Raw genomic sequence first — 22696 nt, 5'->3', positions numbered from 1 at the left:
ACTTCTTTTCTCCCAAAATGTTATTGTTCAACATGGGACAGAGATAGGACAACGGTACTCTGTTTGACTGCTATACTCAACACACTCAGACCCTACAAACACACACATACCCTACACGATCCTACCTGATGCCAGAGGCACAGGGGCAAAATGGCCTTGACATAAACTCTTGATTAGCATGGTTGGCAGGACAACAGTGAGCTTGAAGATTGGATGAAAAGTTCATACATTCCATTTGTAATTAATTTTTGGAGCGAATAGAAATGTTTCTTATGAATGGAAGTATCCAGTCTAGCCCACTCTTCCACAGAATCCCATTACTACACCAATATCTCTACTTCCCAAGTTCACATTCAAGGGACAGCTCAGACAATAGCCTACAGTTGTTATGGTTCGCCGCATAAAGTGAATTGACGGCTCACTGCAGTTCCCAAACGGTGCAGCTGCACGGCACATAATTCCCAATAGCCAGCCTGGAATGGAATGGAAATGTTCCACAGATGCAAGAGAAGCTGCTGCTGGGAGTACGGAAGCTAAAACACGTTGTTAAACACACAAGGTACACACACACACACACACACACACAAAGAAACAGAGTTCTCTTGAGTTTTACCTATTACCCTGCTTTGTAGCCTGCCTCTAAGCCTAGAAACCCATCCCAGGCAACTTCAGTTTAAACTCGAATAAAAACAGGAAACACGGAAATAGTCAGCAGCTCTGGCACCATCTGTGGAGAGAGAAGGTTCAGGTCAATGACTTTTTGTCATTTCTGATGCTTCCAGACCTGCTAAGAATTTCCAGAATGTGTGTTTATTTCAGATTTCCAGCATCTGCAGTGTTTTGCTTTTGCGTTCTTTTTAAATTCCTGTGTCCATTCCCACAGTTCCTTAAAATCATACAGCATAGGAGACCATTCAGCCCAATATGCTGAAAGAGCTATCCAATTAGTCCCACTCACCCTACTCTTCCCTCATGATGCTGCAAATTCGTCCTTCTTGAGTATCTATCCTATTCCCTTTTTAAAGTTACTATTGAATCTGCCTTCACCACCCTTTAAGGCAGTGCAATCCAGCTCATACTAACTCTCTGCATAAAAAACTTTGTCCTTATTTCCTTCTAGTTCTTTTGTCAATTATGTTAAATCTTTGTCTTCTAGTTACAGATCCTTCTGCCACTGGAAACAGTTTTTCCTTATCAAAACCATTTATAATTTTGAATACCTCTATTAAAGCTCCCCTAACCTTCTCTGCTCTAAGAACAGCCTCAGCTTCTCTCGTCTCTTCACCATAAATTAAATCCTTCATTTCTGGCATTGTTCTAGTAAATCTCTGTACCCTCTCCAAAGCCTTTACATGCTTCCTAAGGTTTTGTGTCCACAATTAAACAAAAAAACACCAGCTTCAGGCCTAACCAGTGGTTTTTAAAGGTTTAGCATAACTTCTTTGTTCTTGTACTGTATCCATTATTTATAAAACTCAGGATCCCATATGTTTTTTTTTTCAATAGCCTTATTGACTCATCCTGCCACCTTCATGTGAACCACCAGGTTTCTCTATTTCTGCACTCCCTTTAGAGTTGTGCCAGATTCCTAGCTATCTTTTTGCTTTGAATCGTTTTCTTATTTCATTCTCAAAAGTGGAGGTCCCAGTGCACTCAGTGATGACACTGAATTCTAGAATCTAGCTTCCTGACTGAGTGTACTAGAACCTACGTCCCTAATGACAGTTCAAAATCCCTTGAATCTAGTTCCTTGAGAACAAAACTCCAGAGTCTAGCACTCACAATAACATGCCACTAAGTTGTACGATCCAGCGGCCTTAGTAACAGCACTAGAACCTGGTTCCATCAAAGATGACTACAAGTTCTAGAACCAGGCCTCGTTCCTTGTTTGAGGTGGAGTTCTAGAACCAAGTGGCCTGCACAGATGTTTTTTAGTGCCTTTAGTCACCATTGGAATTCTAGACCATTCTCTACCATCCCTAACCATGTTGGGAAACATAGTGAGGTAGAGTTCTAGAATCCTTCACAGTGCTCACTCTTTTAAATCTCCTTTACATCTTGAGGTGAGAGCAAGCATGTCACAGGCTACTGTTTAATGCAAGTCCTCTTATGTAGTGCCATCAATGTAAGGACAGGTGGGAGGGGGTGAAGCGAGACTCAGACTCTGAAGGGATGTGAAGCAAGTCTTTTATGGAAGTGTTTACTGTTAGTGTTTGTAGTGGAAATGTCTGGTCATATTCATGGATTGATGCTAACATTTCTCTCTCATTGCCTCTTTTTTTTCCGCTCACTGTGCATGCGTTGTGGTGCTCTGTCTAGAATCACCTCGAGCCTCAGGAGGGTGAGCAAATTGTGTAAGTGCTCACAACCAACCATTCACCACATCCCATTCCCCCCCCCTTTGGTTTTGTTTTATTTGGATTGTTTTAATGCTACGGTCTGGTAGACTGTGAATGCTGTCCATGGTGAAGGTGAAGTGTTGGACTGTACTCACTGTGTGTGTGCATGTGGATTTTGTGTTTTTCTCCCCCTTTATACTTGAGCTATTTCTAACCCTTCCACGGGCTGTCCTCCACCAAGTCAATCAGCCGCCACTTTCCTGTAGGAAAGTGAACAAATATTTAAGAACAAATTTCAGTGCCTGGAACCCCCCAACCCCCCCACTACTGATAATGACCTATCACTTGCACATGTTCACAGAATGGACCTGTTTATCGAGTGGGCCAGCACACTGTCCACAGACTCTCAGACCTGCTTATCGAGTGGGCCAGCACACTGTCCACAGACTCTCAGACCTGCTTATCGAGTGGGCCAGCACACTGTCCACAGACTCACAGACCTGCTTATCGAGTGGGCCAGCACACTGTCCACAGACTCACAGACCTGCTTAGCGAGTGAGCCAGCACACTGTCCACAGACTCACAGACCTGTTTATCGAGTGGGCCAGCACACTGTCCACAGACTCACAGACCTGCTTATCGAGTGGGCCAGCACACTGTCCACAGACTCAGAGACCTGCATATTGAGTGGGCCAGCACACTGTCCACAGACTCACAGACCTGCTTATCGAGTGGGCCAGCACACTGTCCACAGACTCACAGACCTGCTTATCGAGTGGGCCAGCACACTGTCCACAGACTCACAGACCTGCTTATCGAGTGGGCCAGCACACTGTCCACAGACTCACAGACCTGCTTATCGAGTGGGCCAGCACACTGTCCACAGACCAACAAACCTGCTTATCGAGTGGGCCAGCACATTGTCCACAGACTCACAGACCTGCTTATCGAGTGGGCCAGCACACTGTCCACAGACTCACAGACCTGTTTATCGAGTGGGCCAGCACACTGTCCACAGACTCACAGACCTGTTTATCGAGTGGGCCAGCACACTGTCCACAGACTCACAGACCTGCTTATCGAGTGGGCCAGCACACTGTCCACAGACTCACAGACCTGCTTATCGAGTGGGCCAGCACACTGTCCACAGACTCACAGACCTGCTTATCGAGTGAGCCAGCACACTGTCCACAGACTCACAGACCTGTTTATCGAGTGGGCCAGCACACTGTCCACAGACTCACAGACCTGCTTATCGAGTGGGCCAGCACACTGTCCACAGACTCAGAGACCTGCATATTGAGTGGGCCAGCACACTGTCCACAGACTCACAGACCTGCTTATCGAGTGGGCCAGCACACTGTCCACAGACTCTCAGACCTGCTTATCGAGTGGGCCAGCACACTGTCCACAGACTCACAGACCTGCTTATCGAGTGGGCCAGCACACTGTCCACAGACTCACAGACCTGTTTATCGAGTGGGCCAGCACACTGTCCACAGACCAACAAACCTGCTTATCGAGTGGGCCAGCACATTGTCCACAGACTCACAGACCTGCTTATCGAGTGGGCCAGCACACTGTCCACAGACTTACAGACCTGTTTATCGAGTGGGCCAGCACACTGTCCACAGACTCACAGACCTGTTTATCGAGTGGGCCAGCACACTGTCCACAGACTCACAGACCTGCTTATCGAGTGGGCCAGCACACTGTCCACAGACTCACAGACCTGCTTATCGAGTGGGCCAGCACACTGTCCACAGACTCACAGACCTGTTTATCGAGTGGGCCAGCACACTGTCCACAGACTCACAGACCTGCATATTGAATGGGCCTGCTCAATGCCCCTGGATTCACAGGCCTGGATATCAATTGTCCCAGCACTCTGTTCCCTGGACTCTCAGGCATGGGTTATAATCCAGCACATGTTGATGGGATAAAAGTCTCCTCATATAGCCCCTGTATTGGTTCTAAATTAATTGAGTTTGACTTAGCTTCAATCAAATTTGGGCTCACCAATACAAGGGAGCTTTACTCAGTATCTAACTCATGCTGTACCTGACCTTGGAGTGTTTGATGAGATACTGTAGAAGGAGCTTTACTCCATATCCTAGCCAGTGCTGCACCTGCCCTGGGAATGTTAATGGGACAGTGTAGAAGGAGCTTTACTCTATATATGACTCGTGCAGTATCTGCCCTGGGAGGGTTTGATGGGACTTCCAATCCCTGGCACTTTCATTCTTCATTTTGGTGACAAGGAAGACTCGAAAGCAAAAGCTACACATGTGAAATATTCACTGCAGACCAACAGGTGCAATAAAATAAGACAAATAAAATCTCCAATCTGTTTACGAGACCCAGCGACGTGATGGGGCTTGTCGGAGGCCAAACCTCTTATGTAATTCTTTGTTTGTGTGGTGGAAGTAACATTCTGAGTCATTAACTCACTCCGTCCATGTCTCCTTACCTGCCTGTAACCTAGAGACAGTTAGATCTCTGCCGAAAGTTTCTCCTCCCAGATTTAAACGAAGTAATACCTTCCGTCTTTTCTATTATCTTGAGTACTATTGATCTCACTGAGTGTAATTACCTTTTCTTGGATTTGAAGGTCACTTTCTGAGTGCAAACGGTGCTGTGTCTACAATTTTCTGACATGGGGTGACAGCGGGAAAGGCAGCAGTGTCCTCCCCGAGCCCACACGTGCTCAGAGAATTACCCCAGTAGGTCAAAAGTTACCTCCCAATATTTCTAGCATGCTGTAACGCAGTCACACTTTAACACCTCTACACAAAAATCTTCTTTTAAATGAGTAATCAACATCACAATTGTGCTGAGTGTTTGAGGTCCAAATTGCCCCTTCAAAACAAACTTATCTGCGTTTTATGCAAGATTATCGAAACAATAAAAACAAAGCAAATAATAACTGACTTTAAAAAATGGGTGAGGAAATATGCGGTGCCCCCTTTCAGATCCTCTGCTGCTGCCTCCTTTAATGCGAAGGGAAATTTGTATCTTTTAGCTCTGTCCCAGGTAATGTTGAGTGCTGAGTTTGAATTCCTGGATGTTGAGTGTGTTGTGTGCATTATAAATCTGCTCTGTATTGTAGGATATACTAAGTACTGGTGTTCAGTGTATTTAAAATAACCTGAAGGCTAGAAGTGAAAGTGGGTGGATAAGGCAGCGTCACAGGCTGGCAGAAAGTGCTGTGCCTTTGATTTCAAGCTTGGACAATTCCTGACCTTGAAAGTGATCATTGTGAAAAGGGGAGGGAAGCACCGAGCTTGGGCTGGGCACTTGGCACCCTCTTTCCAGGAAACAGCCCCACCGATTGGGCCACCTTGGGCTTCCCTCATACCTGTTCCTGTTGAGGGAGACCACGAATCAGCCATCCAACTTTTCCTTTGGATGGATATGTAATGAAGGAAGACTGAATGGAGTGTGGGAGAGATGACTAAAGTATATCCACAGCTGAGCTTCAAGAGTATTAGTTGCCTCAATCTATCATGGTTGCATTTTTAAATGGTAAGGGCTCCATACTCAGTCCTCCACAAACTATGTCCTCTTACATTCAGCTACCCTCAAACTGAGGCCTCCCCCACATCTAACCCACCCCAACATTCAATCCCCCACTGCACTCAGTATCGTCCCCATGAGCACAGCCCCCACCTTGCACACAGGTTGCCTCCACACCCACAATCCCCCTACGCTCAGTTTCACCTGGCACTCAGACCCCTGAACTCTGTTGCATCCCTCCCCAACCTTAGCATTCAGATCCTCTCAGGAAGCAGGCCCACCCACTGCACTCAGACCCCTCCTGTACTCAGACACCCCACCCCTATTGCACTCAGTATTGCCTACACTCAGACCCTCTCTCGCAGTCAGACACCTCGCACTTTTATCCCCTTACAAACTCAGATCCCCTCCACATTCAGACCTCCTCCCTGATCTCAGAGATATCTGAGATAGGCAAACAGAAAATAGGCCAGTACGAGAAAGCGTTAGTAGGAAATGGCTCTACAACTTATTGAGGCAATCAAGCAAAACATCATGGTGCTACGGTGACTGGAATTACTATGGCAGTTAAGCCACCCATCTTCTACATCTCAAAAAGTCTTCCACTTAAAGAAGCTCTTCCAACTTTCTTTCCAAATGGTTACAACAAATCTGCACTCACTTCCAGATGTTGACAGTTCTCTGTAAACAAAGGGCTTCCTGATGTCTAGCATAGTTGTGTTTTTTTTGGTACTGATTTACCTTAGTCCTCCACTCTCTATCCAGCTCAAATAAGTATAAACTTGGTTTGTATTCCCTCGAGTTTAGAAGGTTGAGAGCTGATCCAATCAAGATCCTTAAAACGTAAAAAGGATTCAGTAGAGTACAGAGAGAGGAACTATTTCCTCTGGTTGAGAGAATCCAAAACAAGAGGGCAGAGTCTTAATATTAAAACAAGAACCAGGAAGCAATTTTTCAAACAAAAGGATAGAAGAAACCTGGAACTCACTCTTCTAAAAGACTTTTGGGTGCTGAGGGACTATTGGAACTTTCAAAACTGAGATCAATAGACTTTTGTTACATAAGAGTATCGAGAGATATGGGGCTAGATTTTACACTGAGGGCAGGTTCCCCACTTGCCAGCATAAATTTCGGGGGAGAGCCCGCCTCTGCTTAGCCAGCTCACCCCGCTTTAACGTTTCAGGTGATGGGTCTTTAATTAGTATGAGGCGGGACTTCTGACCATTTCCAGGAGGATGTTCTGCCTCATAGAGCTGCCGGCCAATCGGAGACCGGAAGCTCTGCACACCAGCAGTGCCAAGCAAGTGAGGTGGCCACTGCTAGTACTGCAGGTAGGCCAAGGAGGTGGCATTCAGCGATAGACTCTTGCATTCAGGTAAGTCTGAGTTCTCACTGGAGACAGTCTGACAGGCCTCAGTAAGGAGGGTGAGGCACATGTTTGACAGGGTGGTGGGGGAGGATGGGCATGGGATTGCATAACTGTGGGGGTGGGGGTGGGGCGCTGACGTCCGATTAACAAAGGGGTCCGGGAAGGAGGTTACCTACTCCCACTTTCACTAACCAGCAACCCACAGGGTTAAACCTGCTGGGCTACACATTGGGCACAGGCCTCTCCCACCGAGCACTGGCAGGTTGAGATCCTTAATTGGGCCTTAATTGCCCACTTAAGGGTCTCAATTGGGCCACGGGCAGGTGACCCACCCGACGCCTCCCTGCCCACCGTAAAATCGTGAAGGGCATAGGAGCAGGTGGGCCAGCTGCAGGTATGTCGCCAATGGCACGGTACCCTAATTTACAGGTCCACCTGCCTGTTTTCCCGCACAGGTGGCCTGTAAAATTCAGCCCCTGGAGTTGAGATAGAGATTAGCTATGATCTAAGTATCAGCTGTGACTTAGTTGGTAGCATTTGTGCCACTAGGTCAAAAGGTTATTGGTTCAAGTCTCACTTCAGAGACTTGAGCACAAATATCTAGGCTGACATTCCAATCATTGCAGAACTGAGGGAGTGCTTCAGTTTCTGATATGCTGCCTTTTGGTTGAGATGTTTAACGGAGGCCGCATTTGATCTGTCAGAGAGAAGTAAAAGGTCCCATGGCACTATTTCAGAAAAGGGCAAGGGAGTTATCCCCATTGTCTTAGCCAGTATTCCTCAATTAATGATCACTAAAAGAAAACATTGATTATCTGGTCATTATCACATTGCTGTTTCTGGGAGCTTGCTGTGCTGCATTTCCTTACTAAACTTCAAAAGTATTTCATTGCCTGTAAAGCACCTTAGGACATCCTCAATATAGGAAACACATGGGCCTCCTTACAGTTCATGGGAACAATCTCAGGTATCAACAAATTACTAAATCAGCAGTTAGCATAACATAGCCCCCATTTCTTTTAGTTAGGTCAATACCTGCCACCCGATCCTGATTAAGAGTTCTAATCCAATCCAGGGCTCATTCTGCATCAACTTCAATGAATCCAGTTTTAGTGTCACTTCTATTAGATACCTCAGCACGGACTGCAGATGCAAAGCAATCATTCACCAGATCAACCATATCTTGGGATTCTACCCAAATATACCCAGAAAAATCACTGAAAAGCCCTTTAATCACTCCATCTCTTAATGTAAGTAAAAATATGACATTTTAACTTCTCAGTACCATAACCTTGACAACATTCTGGACAAGAAGCCAGATCACAGCTGTTGGCAATAGTAAGGCCTTGGGCAGATTAAATCAAAGCAGTTAAGATTAGGAAGGAAGTAATTAGCAAGTAAGCAAGCCCCACAAGGAGGACTGAATTTATCCTTCAAATGAAAATCCCCAGTGTAGCCAACTGAAGAATATGCTTGTGACAGGAGCTCAGCAACTGCTAAACCAACTCTCTGCATTCTCTTATTAGAACATAAGAAATAGGAGGCCAGGTGCCCCCTACAAGCCTGCTCCACCATTCAATAAAATCATGGCTGATCTTTGAACTCAACTCCATTTTCCTGCCCGCTTCCTATATCTTTTGATTTCCTTAGAGTCCATCATTCTTTCAGTCGCAGTCTTGAATTTGCTCAGCAGTTGAGCATCCACAGCCCTCCAAAGATTCACAACTGCCTGAGAGAAGAAATGTCTTCATACCTCACTCCTATCCCCTTATCCTGAGACTATGCCCCCTGGTTCTAGACTCTCTAGCCAGAGGAAACAGCCTCTCAACCGCAACCCTATCAAGTCCAGGATAAAAGATGTCTGTTGTTAAATCATGGCTCTACACCAAATCTGAGCTCTGTTATTGGGTTTGCCTTTGAACAATGAGTTGGATTATTGCCGGCCTAGTTCCAAAATGGGACCTAAATCTGGTTGGGGGGGTTGATGGAGTAGTGAAGGTAAAACTTTACTCTGTAACCACCCTTTACTGTACCTCAGCTGGATAACCTGAAATGAGATAATAACAGAGTGTAAAAGCAAAAAACTGCGGATGCTGGAAATCCAAAACAAAAACAAAAATACCTGGAAAAACTCAGCAGGTCTGGCAGCATCTATGGAGAGGAACACAGTTAATGTTTCGAGTCCGCATGACTCTTCAACAGAACTAAGGAAAAATAGAAAAGAGGTGAAATATAAGCTGGTTTAAGGGGGGGGTGGGACAAGGAGAGCTGGATAGAAGGCCAGTGGTAGCTCTTCTTGTTCCCCCCCCCCTTAAACCAGCTTATATTTCACCCCTTTTCTATTTTTCCTTAGTTCTGTTGAAGAGTCACGCGGACTCGAAACGTTAACTGTATTCCTCTCCGCAGATGCTGCCAGACCTGCTGAGTTTTTCCAGGTATTTTTGTTTTTGTTTTTAATAACAGAGTGTGTCCCACCTCTTGGTGACATCACCATATGTAACAAATCACATTAATATGCACAGACACCATTCAATTCTGGGTGAGATAAAAGGAACATTAAGATTCCAAACTCTATTAGCGCTTCTAGTTTCATTGTAACAGGAAAAAAACGTTTAACATAACTGCCACCACATCTTCATGGATCTAAGCCCCACCTTCTCAGTATCTCCCTCAATTTCATCTGCCTCCAGAAACCAATTAATTATTTCTTAATCCCACAGGGGAAGTCCAACTCAATCTCTTTTCCTGCTAACTCACCCCACGGCTCCATTCCAACTTTATTCCTAATGCTAGCCTCCTTCCGTGAAAAAAAATTGGATGCATAATTAGATGCAGGAATGGCATCAACAGACACCAGAGTGAGAGCTGGTACAAACCACGTGGTGCTTATTCGGTAGTATGTTCGCTAGCAAGTCCGCTGATATTCCCTCAATATGTTCACTCGCATATTGTGAAGACTTCAGTCATAATGTTCCCCTGCTTTCGGGCTGCACTAGGAAGCTCATACATTCATTGCCAAACCGTGCTAAGTTGAATGGTACTAGTTGTAGTATTAGGGTGTTCAGGGTTGGAAGGGTTAATGTGTGGGACTGGGGAAACAGTACTGCCCATATGATGACGTAAGAGACATATGACCAAGTGCCGAGAGGGAGAATGCTCATGGCTTAGATTAACACCTAATCTTGTATATCTGTATATAGTCATATTTATCCAATAACCAGTTATAGTTCAGACCTAAGTTTCAGCCATCCTTCCTTAGCCAGTCACAACCAACATACAACATGGTCTCAGACGTGGGATCTTACAACACTAGTTGGCAGCGAAGGAAAACTGCAATTGAGCTGAGTGCTACAGGCTACAAAGGCAGCAAAAACAAAAAGGTTTGCTGATTTATTGTCTATTAATCTCTGCTTGAGAATGTTCGTTTGGATGTTGGATCAAGATTGGATGGTCCTTGACTGTGATCTCCCTCCACGGTCAAATGCCTGCACAAGGTCACTGTCAAGAATGGAGAGGAGAGGTAGTAGAGAAAATTGTTTGGGGGGGTGGAGGGGGACCCCAGACATAAAAACAGGAGGAGACCATTCAACACCTCAAGCCTCTTCCACCAGTCAATTAGGTTGCGGCTAGTCTGTACCTCAACTCTATTTCCCTGTATTGGTTCTATATTCCTTTATAACCTTGCCTAACAAAAAATTTGTCGATCTCAGTTTTGCAGTTTTCAATTCATCCCCAGCCTCATCAGCTTTTGGGGGAAAGAGAGTTCCAAATTTTCAGGAAAGACTCTGAACTCAGCCTCTCCTCAGCAGGTGTTGTCTGTCAAGTGTGAAAATTCAGTGTAAGTTCCTTCATGCAGGACAGCGAAACTGCGAAGGCAGCTTCACAGTGTAGACAGGCGCTGACACTTGAGCACGTTGCCCTGGGTGAGTCACTGGGGTGAAACCCTGGACGTGACAACTCCTAATTCTTTGCTTTCTTTCTCTTTTCATCCGCAGACTTTTCAGTAGTTTAGGAGAGCTGAACACGATATCCCAGCGGAGCTTTGGGGCGACATTCACCATCCGTCCTGGCTCCAGGCAGCCTGTCACCCGCCGGGCCCCGAGCCCTGGGAAGCCCGGCGTCGAATCAAGGACAGAAGCCGGCATCAGCTCGCCGAGGCCCTCGCCACTCTCCACCCCGACGCAGACCCCCCCCACCATCCTGAAATCTTCCAGCCTCAACATTCCCCATGAGCCGAAGGAGGTGCGGTTTGTGGTGCGGAGCGCCAGTGCTCGCAGCCGATCCCCATCTCCCTCCGGCGTCGCCATGCATTCCTTGCTCCCCCCTAAGCCCTTCTGCCAGAAACCCATGGCGATGTGGAACAAGTACGACGTAGCGGACTGGCTCGACAGTCTGAACCTATCAGAACACAGAGAGAGCTTCTTACACAATGAGATAGAAGGCTCCCACCTACCCGCCTTGACAAAAGATGACTATGTGGAACTTGGAGTCACAAGAGTGGGACATCGAATGAACATCGAACGGGCTTTGAAACATTTTATAGACAGCTAGCTCCACTGGTGGGGGAGAGGAGGGGGTGGTGGGGGGGAGGTGGGTGGGGCTCTCAACTGGTCTGGGTTTTTTTGGGGGGGGAGGAGGGGGGACCTTTTTTTAAAAGAAAAAAAAATTACACTGCACTGAATGGTGGATAAGGGCAGAGCTAAATCTGAGTGACGTTGCTATGGTTAATGTTGCATGAATATTATGGGATGTTGCTTGGTGTCATTCCCACTGAAGCTCGACCAAGGTTCCAGTGAGAATCGCAAATTTTTTTTTTTGTTGTTTTTCAGATAAACAAGGAAAAAAAAATCAGCGAAGATTTCATTCAGTTGCCTTCAAATAATCGTTGCTTGTGAAGGGAATCTCTGGCTTTCTTCCTTGAGCCCACGGATTGTTGCACAGCCTGAGAGAGGCGAACAGAGATCCCCTTCAGACTTTGGATGAGTTGTGTTTCATTAGGAGAATGTTTAAAAATAGTTACTATCAAACCCAGTCTTTTCTTAATTGTATAAATTTATTTCAAAGTCCCCTGTTTCCTGAGGTTAAGGGAGGGGGGTCAATGATAAATCAAAGGGAAGAGAGCAAAATAGCAATGCATCCCCTCCACATGCTAGTTTGAGATATAGGAAAACGTCCTAGTTCTATTCCATCAACAGAATACTCATCTTTTTACCAATTATATATTTGAACAAAAATAATATAAAAAAAGTTTTTATGTTATAATTTTACTAAAACTATACATATATACTATTATAAGAAAATGTTAAATTGAATCTTCCAATCAAATGACTTGGTTAATGAGATTTCTCTCTTTTTTCCCTCTTTCTCTCACACATGGTTTTAATGAAGACCGCACAGCAATTTCAGGGCTGTAGGAATAAGTCAAAAGCAAGGAAACTTGTCGGACATTTTGGCACATTAACTCATCATCTTCCATCCGTACCAAGCTTGCTCAAAACTACAATTTATTTTTGGTCTCACAAAAGCACACATAAGCAGGAACCCTTGGCATGGACCCACGTGACTGGCATGTATCCACATGACTGGCATGTAACCATATGACTGGCATGTACCCACATGGCTGGCATGTATCCACATGACTGCAGCTAATTATACTGTCCAAAAACATTCCCACTCAGTTGCAAGTTCTTCCCAAACCCCTGCTACTGCTAGTCCTGTTTTTATTTTCTCCAACAATGGTGGGACAAACTAAAGACTAACATGACCCTCTCACTTTGTAGCTACCCTTTACTGAAATGTACTGTACTTCAAGGGTCCTTTTTTAAGAGTTACCAGTATAATGAGGGCTTGTTGCTCCAACAATATACACTAGCAGGATACCAAGGAAACAAATGCATTCACAGACATACACACATGCACAGAGTTAGGCACATATGCACACTCAGACATTCTCTTAGGCACACACACTCTTACCACAATATCATACTTTGCATGTATGTATGATACTGTCGACAAACACCCTGTCATTTACACACACATTCAAACATACATACAAACATACACAAACTCTCTGTCACATCTCAAGCACTCTGTCTGTCAATCTCATCCAGACGCACACTCCCACAAACTCTCAGTCTTTCTTGCATACTGTCTTTCCCATTCTCATACACATACATACTTGTTATCACAGGAGCACTGAAGATTTTTTCTTTCGTAACTCTGCACTTTATCACATCCCTAGAAATAGGTGTAACTGAAAGGAGTTTTCTGTTCACCCAGGATACTGGTTAACCCTCCACAGAGGCTGTCACATATCCTTGTTAACAGTTTGTGGAAATGATTGAAGATTAAATTGAAATATTTTTTGTTAGATTATAAAAATAGCCCAAAACTCTGATTGCCAATGTTGTTAATCAGTAAGTATAAGTGTCAGAGCATCTATATGTTGATATTCAGCTGAAGTCGGGAGCAGGAGGAATATGTTGGAGGTTTCATTTCATTCAGTCACTGACAGCACATTGACACTAAATAATATCCTCTTGCTGTCCAAAGCAAATGGAAAGATCTCCTAGTTACACCGTCCAGGACCAAAAAATGAAACCTTAACCCCTCCCCCTACCCTCATTTAATACTTACAATCAAAAAAGGAAAAGATAAAAGGGTACAGGGCAGGCAAATGGGATTAGAGGAGGAAGATCCAACATGAAGGCACCACCTACACAGGGGCAATGGGTTGAATGGCCTTTTCTGTGCTGAAGTTTCAATGTTTTTCTGATTTTCACCCTAAAGCACACTTTCTAATCTCAATGCTGATAGAAATTTCATTCCAGGGCTGTTGTGCAGGCACCTGCAAAATCTCTACTGAAATAGGGAGTGAGATTGGACTAAAGGAAACAAGACAGGAATCAGGTGCTAGGATGAGTCAATATTAATTACTCCTTGGATCTGGGTTTTAGATGAGCTCAGACCAACGGAACAAATGTGTCTTCTGCTGTCTCTACTGTGTTTGGGCAATTTCAATCCAGTTCAAATTTCTCACAGTACCATGGCACAAAGCTAATCTTCATTCTTTAGTAAATGGCACTAAACTTACAGTCTTACTCTGAGACCCACAAAATGTGCTAGGGAAACTAGGGCTGAAGTGCATTATGGTAGAGGGAACTTTACTCTGTATCTAAAGTATGCCGTACTGCCCTGGGAGTATTTCATAGAACACTGGATGCCTGAAATACCCAAACCTGAGGACCAGCAAAATTTTGCACACAAAAAAAGCTTTACTACAAAAGGAAATGAGAAATGAAATTCAGGTTATTTATGGAATAAAGACAATGTCAGAGAAGGAAGCGAGGAAGAAAACTAAATTATAGGTTATATATTGGAATAGGGGACCGAGAGTCAAATGAAATAGGAAACGAGAGTTGAGACTACATGGCATATCGCGTACTGGAATAGGAGACAAAGATTTGATTGAAATGAGACTTTATAGATTAAGAAGATTCAACTCTGAGCCAATTCCCTGCCCTATCACCTCATGTGGGGAGTGCATTCTGCTCCCTATGAGTGCCTCTCCTCCCTGGAAGCCCAGGGGCATGGAATTGACTCATAGATTCAGTCCTGATTTTGCTGATCTCAGCTGGCATTGCACTCAGGGTCTGCAGTTTCCCTCAGGATCCATGAGCTAAAGAGCAAAAATTAAAATAATCTAGAGTCCTTGGTCCTTATCGGCACCTCCTTCCCTGTCCTGCCAAATATTTGTGGACTTCGTGGGGAGGACAGGATCAGGCTCAGGTGGGATGCCACCACAATTGCCGGCACTCACTGCCTAGGCTCACACTTAAAGAACGGCCACTTAAGTAAAGCACCTGGGGGCTGCCAGTGGCCAGAGATGTTGAGCTGAAACCCAGTAAAAAGCAATGCCCTCGGGACAGAATATTGGGTAGGTAGAGGAAAAGATGGAAGCGAGAGAAGGTTCAAAATTGAAGTAAGAGACTGAGAGTTGAGTAAAAGAATGAAGTGAGAAATGAGTAGATGAGAAATGGACAATGAGGTACGTCCAGTGAAATCCACACCAGAATTAGAGTTTACAAGAACATGAGGAAGGGATCAGGTTTGAAACCATAGTGGATCCCACAATACCAAGGAACAGCCCTCATTAACATGCAAGGTGCTTACTTAAAGAAACAAAACTTAATTCTGCACAGGAAAAGGCCATTGGACTCAGAAAACCTGTTCCTTTTTTCACACATCAGCCTCACCTTCTTACCATATCCCTCAAACTCAATTACCCACATTTTTCACCTTATCCCCCAACTATCCCTACCAAACTACTCTCCACCCACCCATGTTCTCTTATATCAAATCCCGCCTTCCCAGGTTCTCACCAATCCCTCAACCACAATATCTGCCTTCACACCATATCCCTATACCCCACCATCCACATTCTTACCAGATCTTTCAACCAAATCTACCCATCTTCTCACCATATCCCTCAACTCTACCTACCCAACTTCTGCCTATATTCTTTAATCCCACCTGCTGACCTTTTACAATATTCCTCAACCCACCTATTCACCTTCTCCCCGTAACCCTCAACTACACCTACCCACCTTCTCACTATATCCCTTAACCACTGCCACCCAGCCTCTCACCACACCTCTCAACTCTACCTTCATATCATATTCCTCAACCCCCCCTTACCCACCTTCTCCCAGTATTCCTCAAACCCAACTATCGACTTTTCTAATATTCATCAACCGGACCTACTCAGCTTCTCTCCGTATCCCACAACCCCACCTACCCACCATCTCCTTATATCCCTCAAACTCTTCACTCTTCAGGAACACTAGTTGTCTCTTTTCCCCAAGGATACTGTTTGCTTCAATGTCCAAGGGAAGATATTCCACAATTTGGTTACCCTTGGGTGACAAAGTTCCACTAGGCTTACTTTCTTAACAGTAACTCTCTCATTTTTAACTCCTGTTCCCTGGATTTGAACCCTTTGCCACCAGGAAATTTGCACAATCAACTTTGTCAATTCTCTTTATTGTCAATCCATCACTATCTAGTGTTACATCCTACACTGCTTTACGGGAGCTACTAATTACTGCATTCAGTATTGACATTTGTTTCCTGACACAACTGATTGTCAAATGCTAGGTGACATGTTGTGAGGCCTCCAATTGTTTGGAAGGTGGGCTACCACTTATCAAAACTAAACTGTTCTATATGATGTGTCTGTTGAATGTTTCTCTTCCCCTAGTGCAGTACATTTCTTAAAAGGTATTCAATCATATACTGAATATTCTGCCATGGAATTGTGGAAGGGTAAATCAGCCAGTTTAGCCCTGGTTAGTGCAATGAGTTTTATGACTCTGCAAATCCTAGTTAAAAAGGCAGGCAGTGCTACCTATTTTCACCCTATACAGGATGGGAATGGGACTTATTTTTTAAATACACAACTCCATACACAAACATGAGAGGGCCATGTGCAAAGGTACTTAATGATGGTAATGGTAGCTTTGAATAGAAGGAAAATCAAGCCTGGTGTAGCGAGTAGCTGATTCAGTATTGCCTGTTTTACCCCATTTACCAAAGTTAAAATTATCCACAGTCCAATTGCACAACACATGGGATTTTTACTGCAACCATTGAAAGCTGGGCATTTTCACTTTCTGTTACAATTAGAAAAGTTACCAGAGCACTGCCCCAACCCTCAACCCAGAAACAATGGTAACCAATTCAAAAACGACATGAGGTCACTCCACAGAGACCCAATTTTAACCTAACTCATATGGCAGGAGCAGGGCTATTTCCAATGGGCACCCAATATTCCTTCAGCCCATTGACTTTGCTTGAGGTATAAAATCGGATGGTTAATTCAAAAGGGGAAGTCCAACCCAACTCCACCACGTGGGTCAGGTTAAAATCATGGCTCTCTTCTCTATGGAGAATGTGTTTCCCACAGGAAATACAACCTGAAATCTCCAGAACAGACTGATTTCCACAGATTTGCATGTTGTTATGTTCTAGGATGTTCTTTTCCCCAGCTCACCTTTTGCAACTTGGCTGCGTTAACCATTAGTATTGCCTGTGCCAGCTCAGCTTAATTTCGTGAAAATTGCACTAGTTCATAAAAGAAAAATGCAGAAATCTGGTAATACCTTGAAAATAAAACCCCTTTCAATAAAAATAACCACTGCCAGGGAATCTCCAAAATTCTGCAATGGTAAAGGGGAGCTACTAATATATCAAGAGGGGGCAGTTTCTGCAAGGTGCTCTCCCTGTTGTCTGTCATAACTCCAGTATAAGAACCACAGAAACTCCAAGAAAACTACTATTCTTTTGGCTTTCTGCTGCTCTTCCACCAAAGTTACAGCAAAGTGAGCAGAGAAACCCTATAGAAATGCAAACCCTGCCCTTCATCAGCTGTTGAGTTACACACACTGATACAGACCATGTGTGAGCATTTTTTTCACACCGAGGGTTGTGAAAATCTGGAACTCCCGCCCCCAAAAGGGTTTGGATGTTGGGGTTTTGGCGGGGAGGTGGAGGGGGGGTCAACTGAATCTTTTAAGACTGAGATGGATAGATTTTTGTTGGGTAAGTGTAATGAGGGATATGGAGCAAACACAGATAAATGGAGCTTTATTAAGATCAGCCACGATCCAATTGGATTTCAGGGCAGGCTCAAGGAGCTGAATGGCCTACTCCTAATGCTATGTTCCAAGATAGTCCAGCTATTTCAGTCTCAGTTACTCACAGACTTTCATTGGAATAATTAAGGAAATTGAAATCATATCCTTCATGTTTAGTTGAAATTGTTTGAAAAATCTAAGTGAACAACCATTATTATTTAGTCACCAGAATCCTGCTGATGTGCTATGAGATCAGTGAGAGAGATGAGGGACTATGGTCATAGTCAAAGATATCTCTTGATTCTTACGCAAAACCAACTTTAAACAAGAATTTTCTTTTATTCTCTAACACAGAGACTGTATTTAAAAACCATACTTTATCAAACTTTACGTGCCACATCTGTGAGGTTGTTGCCTCTGGGTGCCTCTAACCTCCCCCCACCCATCCCACCCACTACTTAGCATTTCAGGGCTCATTCAAAGGTTCTGAACCCACATTCTCTTTCTCCCCTTCTCTCCTAAGGCGCTGACTCTCACTGGGATACAGGTCCATCCATGGTTGTCCACGCTGAGCATTGCTTCACCCAAGTGGCCATTCTTCATGTGTGCTACCAGGCTATTCAACCATGGGAGCTCTTCCCAAGCCTATCTGCTCTCAATGTTCAGCCATGGAGGTTATTTTGGTATCTTGACACTCTCCTCTTGGAAAATAGTGTGAAGTAGTGGAATGATTCGCAGGCTGATTAACAGCCTTTTCAAACCCTGCACCTTCTGACTCAGAGATGGGAATGCTCCCACTGAGCCAAAGGTTGGCTCCTATGATAGGACGGGGGTCATAAGACAATCAGATTTGAGATTCATGGCTGCAATTTCCCCTCCCTAGACTAAATTCTCTGAATTCAATAGTGAAACACATTTCTGCGATATTGAGTGAGATCAGTAAACTCAGCATAGGCCTTAGATTGAAACTGGGACATTCCTGGTCTGACAGAGTCAAGGCCATATGGAGCATTAACCCACTGCGCAATCAGTGCAGCAAATGAGACATTCCAGTAAAGATCTGATATCTTGAGATGAGGAGAGAAGAGTCTTGAAACTGGGTGCGCCTCACTGTGTGCCATCAAACACTGGGGAAGATGCAGCAGAAACTTCACAAGGAGCAGCAAGACCCAAGTTTTGATCCTGGTCAGTGCTGAGTTAGCTGATCTCATCCAGGTAGTAGGAAGGAGAGCCATAATGGACTTCAAAAACACATGGCTGGGTGAGAACAAAATTATGGATCAAAAATATCATTCAGGTTTAAGGTTGTTTCCAGCTTTCCCATTGATTAATCTAGCTTCCCCACCAAAACCCTAGTAGCCTAACTTCCATTGAAGCCCATCTGTTTCTACCATAACTTTTCTATCAAAGCCAATTTTTCTCAAAAGCTATCTCTTCCAAAGCCCATTCCACTGGCAAACCTAACACACCTAGCAAACCTAAGCCCATCTCTCTAGTTCCGTATCTCCCCCCATCGTAAATAAGTTTGTTAGTAATCCAACTGTCGAATTGTAGCTCGCCATTATAGGACCCTCAAATTCCCAACAAGACTCATCTCTTTCATACTCTGTCCCATCATAACTAGTCCCTTTAGTACTCACTCTGTCCAATCATAACTTGTGACTATATTAACCACACTGTTTCATTGTGATTCATCCCTTTAATAGTCTTACTGTACCATCGATACTCATGCCTGTAGTTCCCTCATTGTTCCCTCATAACTCATGCAGTCACTTTCCCACCACACACTCCTTTTGTACCCGTGCAATTCATCCTTTTAGTAACCTTACTATCCCATTGTAAGTCATTCCTTTAATACTCTCACCATGGCATTGTAATTTGTAGTACCTTCACTATCCCTTCTTAACTCTTTCCTTTACTACACTCATTATCTTGTCATAACTCGTTCCTTTATTACTCCCACTGTCCCATCATAACTCATCCCTTTAGTACACTCATTGTCTCATCATAACTCATTCATTATTCTCACGGTCCCATTGTAACACGTCCCTTTAGTACCATCACTGTCCCGTCATAACTAGTTCCTTTATTACCCTCACTGTCCCATCATAACACATCCCTTTAGTTCCCTCCTGCCTCAGCATAGCTCATTTCTTTTGTGCCCTCACTGTCCGGTCATAAATTGCTCCTTTATTACCGTCACTATCTAATCATAATGTGTCCCATTCGTACCTCGCAGTTGCATTGTAACTCATCTTTTTAGCACTCTCACTGTCCTATTGTAATTGATTCATTTAGTACTCTCACTGTCCCATTGTAGCTCATTCCTTTAGTACTCTCACTTTGTAACAAATTCCTTTAATACTCTCACTGGCCCATTGTAATTCCTTCCTTTAGAACTCTCACTTTCCCATTGTAACTCATTCCTTTAGTACTCTCAGTGCCCCATTGTAACTCGCTCCTTTAATATTCTTACTGTCCTATTGTAACTTGTTCCTTTAGTACTCTCGCTTTGGAACTAATTCCTTTAATACTCCCACTGTCCCATTGTAACTTCTTCCTTCAGTTCTCTCACTGTCCCATTCTAACTTCTTCCTTCAGTTCTCTCACTGTCCCATTGTAACTCGTTCCTTTAGTACACTCAGTGTCCCTTTGTAATTCATTCCTTTAGAACTCTCTCTGTCCCATTGAAATTTCTTCCTTTTGTACTCTCACAGTCCAATCGCAACTCTTTCCTTTAGTACTCTCGCTGTCCCATTGTAACTCATTCCTTTAGTATTCTCACTTTACAACTCATTTCTTTAGCACTCTCTCTGTCCCATTGTAACTCATTCCTTTAGTACTCTCAGTGCCCCATTGTAACTCGCTCCTTTAATATTCTTACTGTCCTATAGTAACTTGATCCTTTAGTACTCTCGCTTTGGAACTAATTCCTTTAGTACTCCCACTGTACCATTAACTTCTTTCTTCAGTTCTCTCACTGTCCCATTGTAACTTGTTCATTTAGTACACTCACTGTCCCATTGTAATTCATTCCTTTAGAACTCTCTCTGTCCCACTGAAATTTCTTCCTTTCGTACCTTCACAGTCCAATTACAACTCTTTCCTTTAGTACTCTTGCTGTCCCATCATAACTCATTCATTATTCTCATGGTCCCATTGTATCACGTCCCTTTAGTACCATCACTGTCCCGTCATAACTAGTTCCTTTATTACCCTCACTGTCCCATCATAACACATCCCTTTAGTTCCCTCCTGCCTCAGCATAGCTCATTTCTTTTGTGCCCCCACTGTCCGGTCATAAATTGCTCCTTTATTACCGTCACTATCTAATCATAATGTGTCCCCTTAGTACCTCGCAGTTGCATTGTAACTCATCTTTTTAGCACTCTCACTGTCCCATTATAATTGATTCATTTAGTACTCTCACTGTCCCATTGTAGCTCATTCCTTTAGTACTCTCACTTTGTAACAAATTCCTTTAATACTCTCACTGGCCCATTGTAATTCCTTCCTTTAGAACTCTCACTTTCCCATTGTAACTCATTCCTTTAGTACTCTCAGTGCCCCATTGTAACTCGCTCCTTTAATATTCTTACTGTCCTATTGTAACTTGTTCCTTTAGAACTCTCGCTTTGGAACTAATTCCTTTAGTACTCCCACAGTACCATTGTAACTTTTTTCTCAGTTCTCTCACTGTGTCATTCTAACTTCTTCCTTCAGTTCTCTCACTGTCCCATTGTAACTCATTCCTTTAGTACTCTCAGTGCCCCATTGTAACTCGCTCCTTTAATATTCTTACTGTCCTATTGTAACTTGTTCCTTTAGAACTCTCGCTTTGGAACTAATTCCTTTAGTACTCCCACAGTACCATTGTAACTTTTTTCTCAGTTCTCTCACTGTGTCATTCTAACTTCTTCCTTCAGTTCTCTCACTGTCCCATTGTAACTCGTTCCTTTAGTACACTCACTGTCCCATTGTAATTCATTCCTTTAGAACTCTGTCCCATTGAAATTTCTTCCTTTCGCACTCTCACAGTCCAATTGCAACTCTTTCCTTTAGTACTCTCGCTGTCCCATTGTAACTCATTCCTTTAGTATTCTCACTTTATAACTCATTTCTTTAGCACTCTCTCTGTCCCATTGTAACTCATTCCTTTAGTACTCTCAGTGCCCCATTGCAACTCGCTCCTTTAATATTCTTACTGTCCTATTGTAACTTGTTCCTTTAGTACTCTCGCTTTGGAACTAATTCCTTTAGTACTCCCACTGTACCATTGTAACTTCTTTCTTCAGTTCTCTCACTGTCCCATTGTAACTCGTTCATTTAGTACACACACTGTCCCATTGTAATTCATTTCTTTAGAACTCTCTCTGTCCCAGTGAAATTTCTTCCTTTCATACCTTCACAGTCCAATTGCAACTCTTTCCTTTAGTACTCTCGCTGTCCCAGTGTAACTCATTCCTTTAGAATTCTCACTTTATAACTCATTTCTTTAGCACTCTCTCTGTCCCATTGTAACTCACTCCTTTAGTACTCTCAGTGCCCCATTGTAACTCGCTCCTTTAATATTCTTACTGTCCTATTGTAACTTGTTCCTTTAGAACTCTCGCTTTGGAACTAATTCCTTTAGTACTCCCACTGTACCATTGTAACTTCTTTCTTCAGTTCTCTCACTGTCCCATTGTAACTCGTTCATTTAGTACACTCACTGTCCCATTGTAATTCATTCCTTTAGAACTCTCTCTGTCCCACTGAAATTTCTTCCTTTCGTACCTTCACAGACCAATTGCAACTCTTTCCTTTAGCACTCTCTCTGTCCCATTGTAACTCATTCC

At 43.8% G+C, this 22696-nt stretch overlaps 1 protein-coding gene across 2 annotated transcripts in view; it reads left to right on the top strand.

Annotated features, from left to right (window-relative positions):
- Positions 1–12444, top strand: part of shank3a (SH3 and multiple ankyrin repeat domains 3a) — a 1183771-nt gene extending 1171327 nt beyond the window's left edge. For both annotated transcript variants that reach the window (XM_078553129.1, XM_078553130.1), the window contains one exon: positions 11220–12444. In XM_078553129.1, coding sequence (XP_078409255.1) covers positions 11220–11775 — 556 coding nt within the window. In that variant the 3' untranslated portion in view covers positions 11776–12444. The remainder of the gene's footprint in view (positions 1–11219) is intronic.
- Positions 12445–22696: the final 10252 nt, after the last annotated feature.

The sequence above is a fragment of the Cetorhinus maximus genome, chromosome 12 (assembly GCF_964194155.1).
Source record: "Cetorhinus maximus chromosome 12, sCetMax3.hap1.1, whole genome shotgun sequence".
Classification (NCBI taxonomy): Eukaryota; Metazoa; Chordata; class Chondrichthyes; order Lamniformes; family Cetorhinidae; genus Cetorhinus; species Cetorhinus maximus.
Note: the sequence above shows the minus strand (reverse complement) of the source record. Positions and strands in the feature narration are given on the sequence as shown.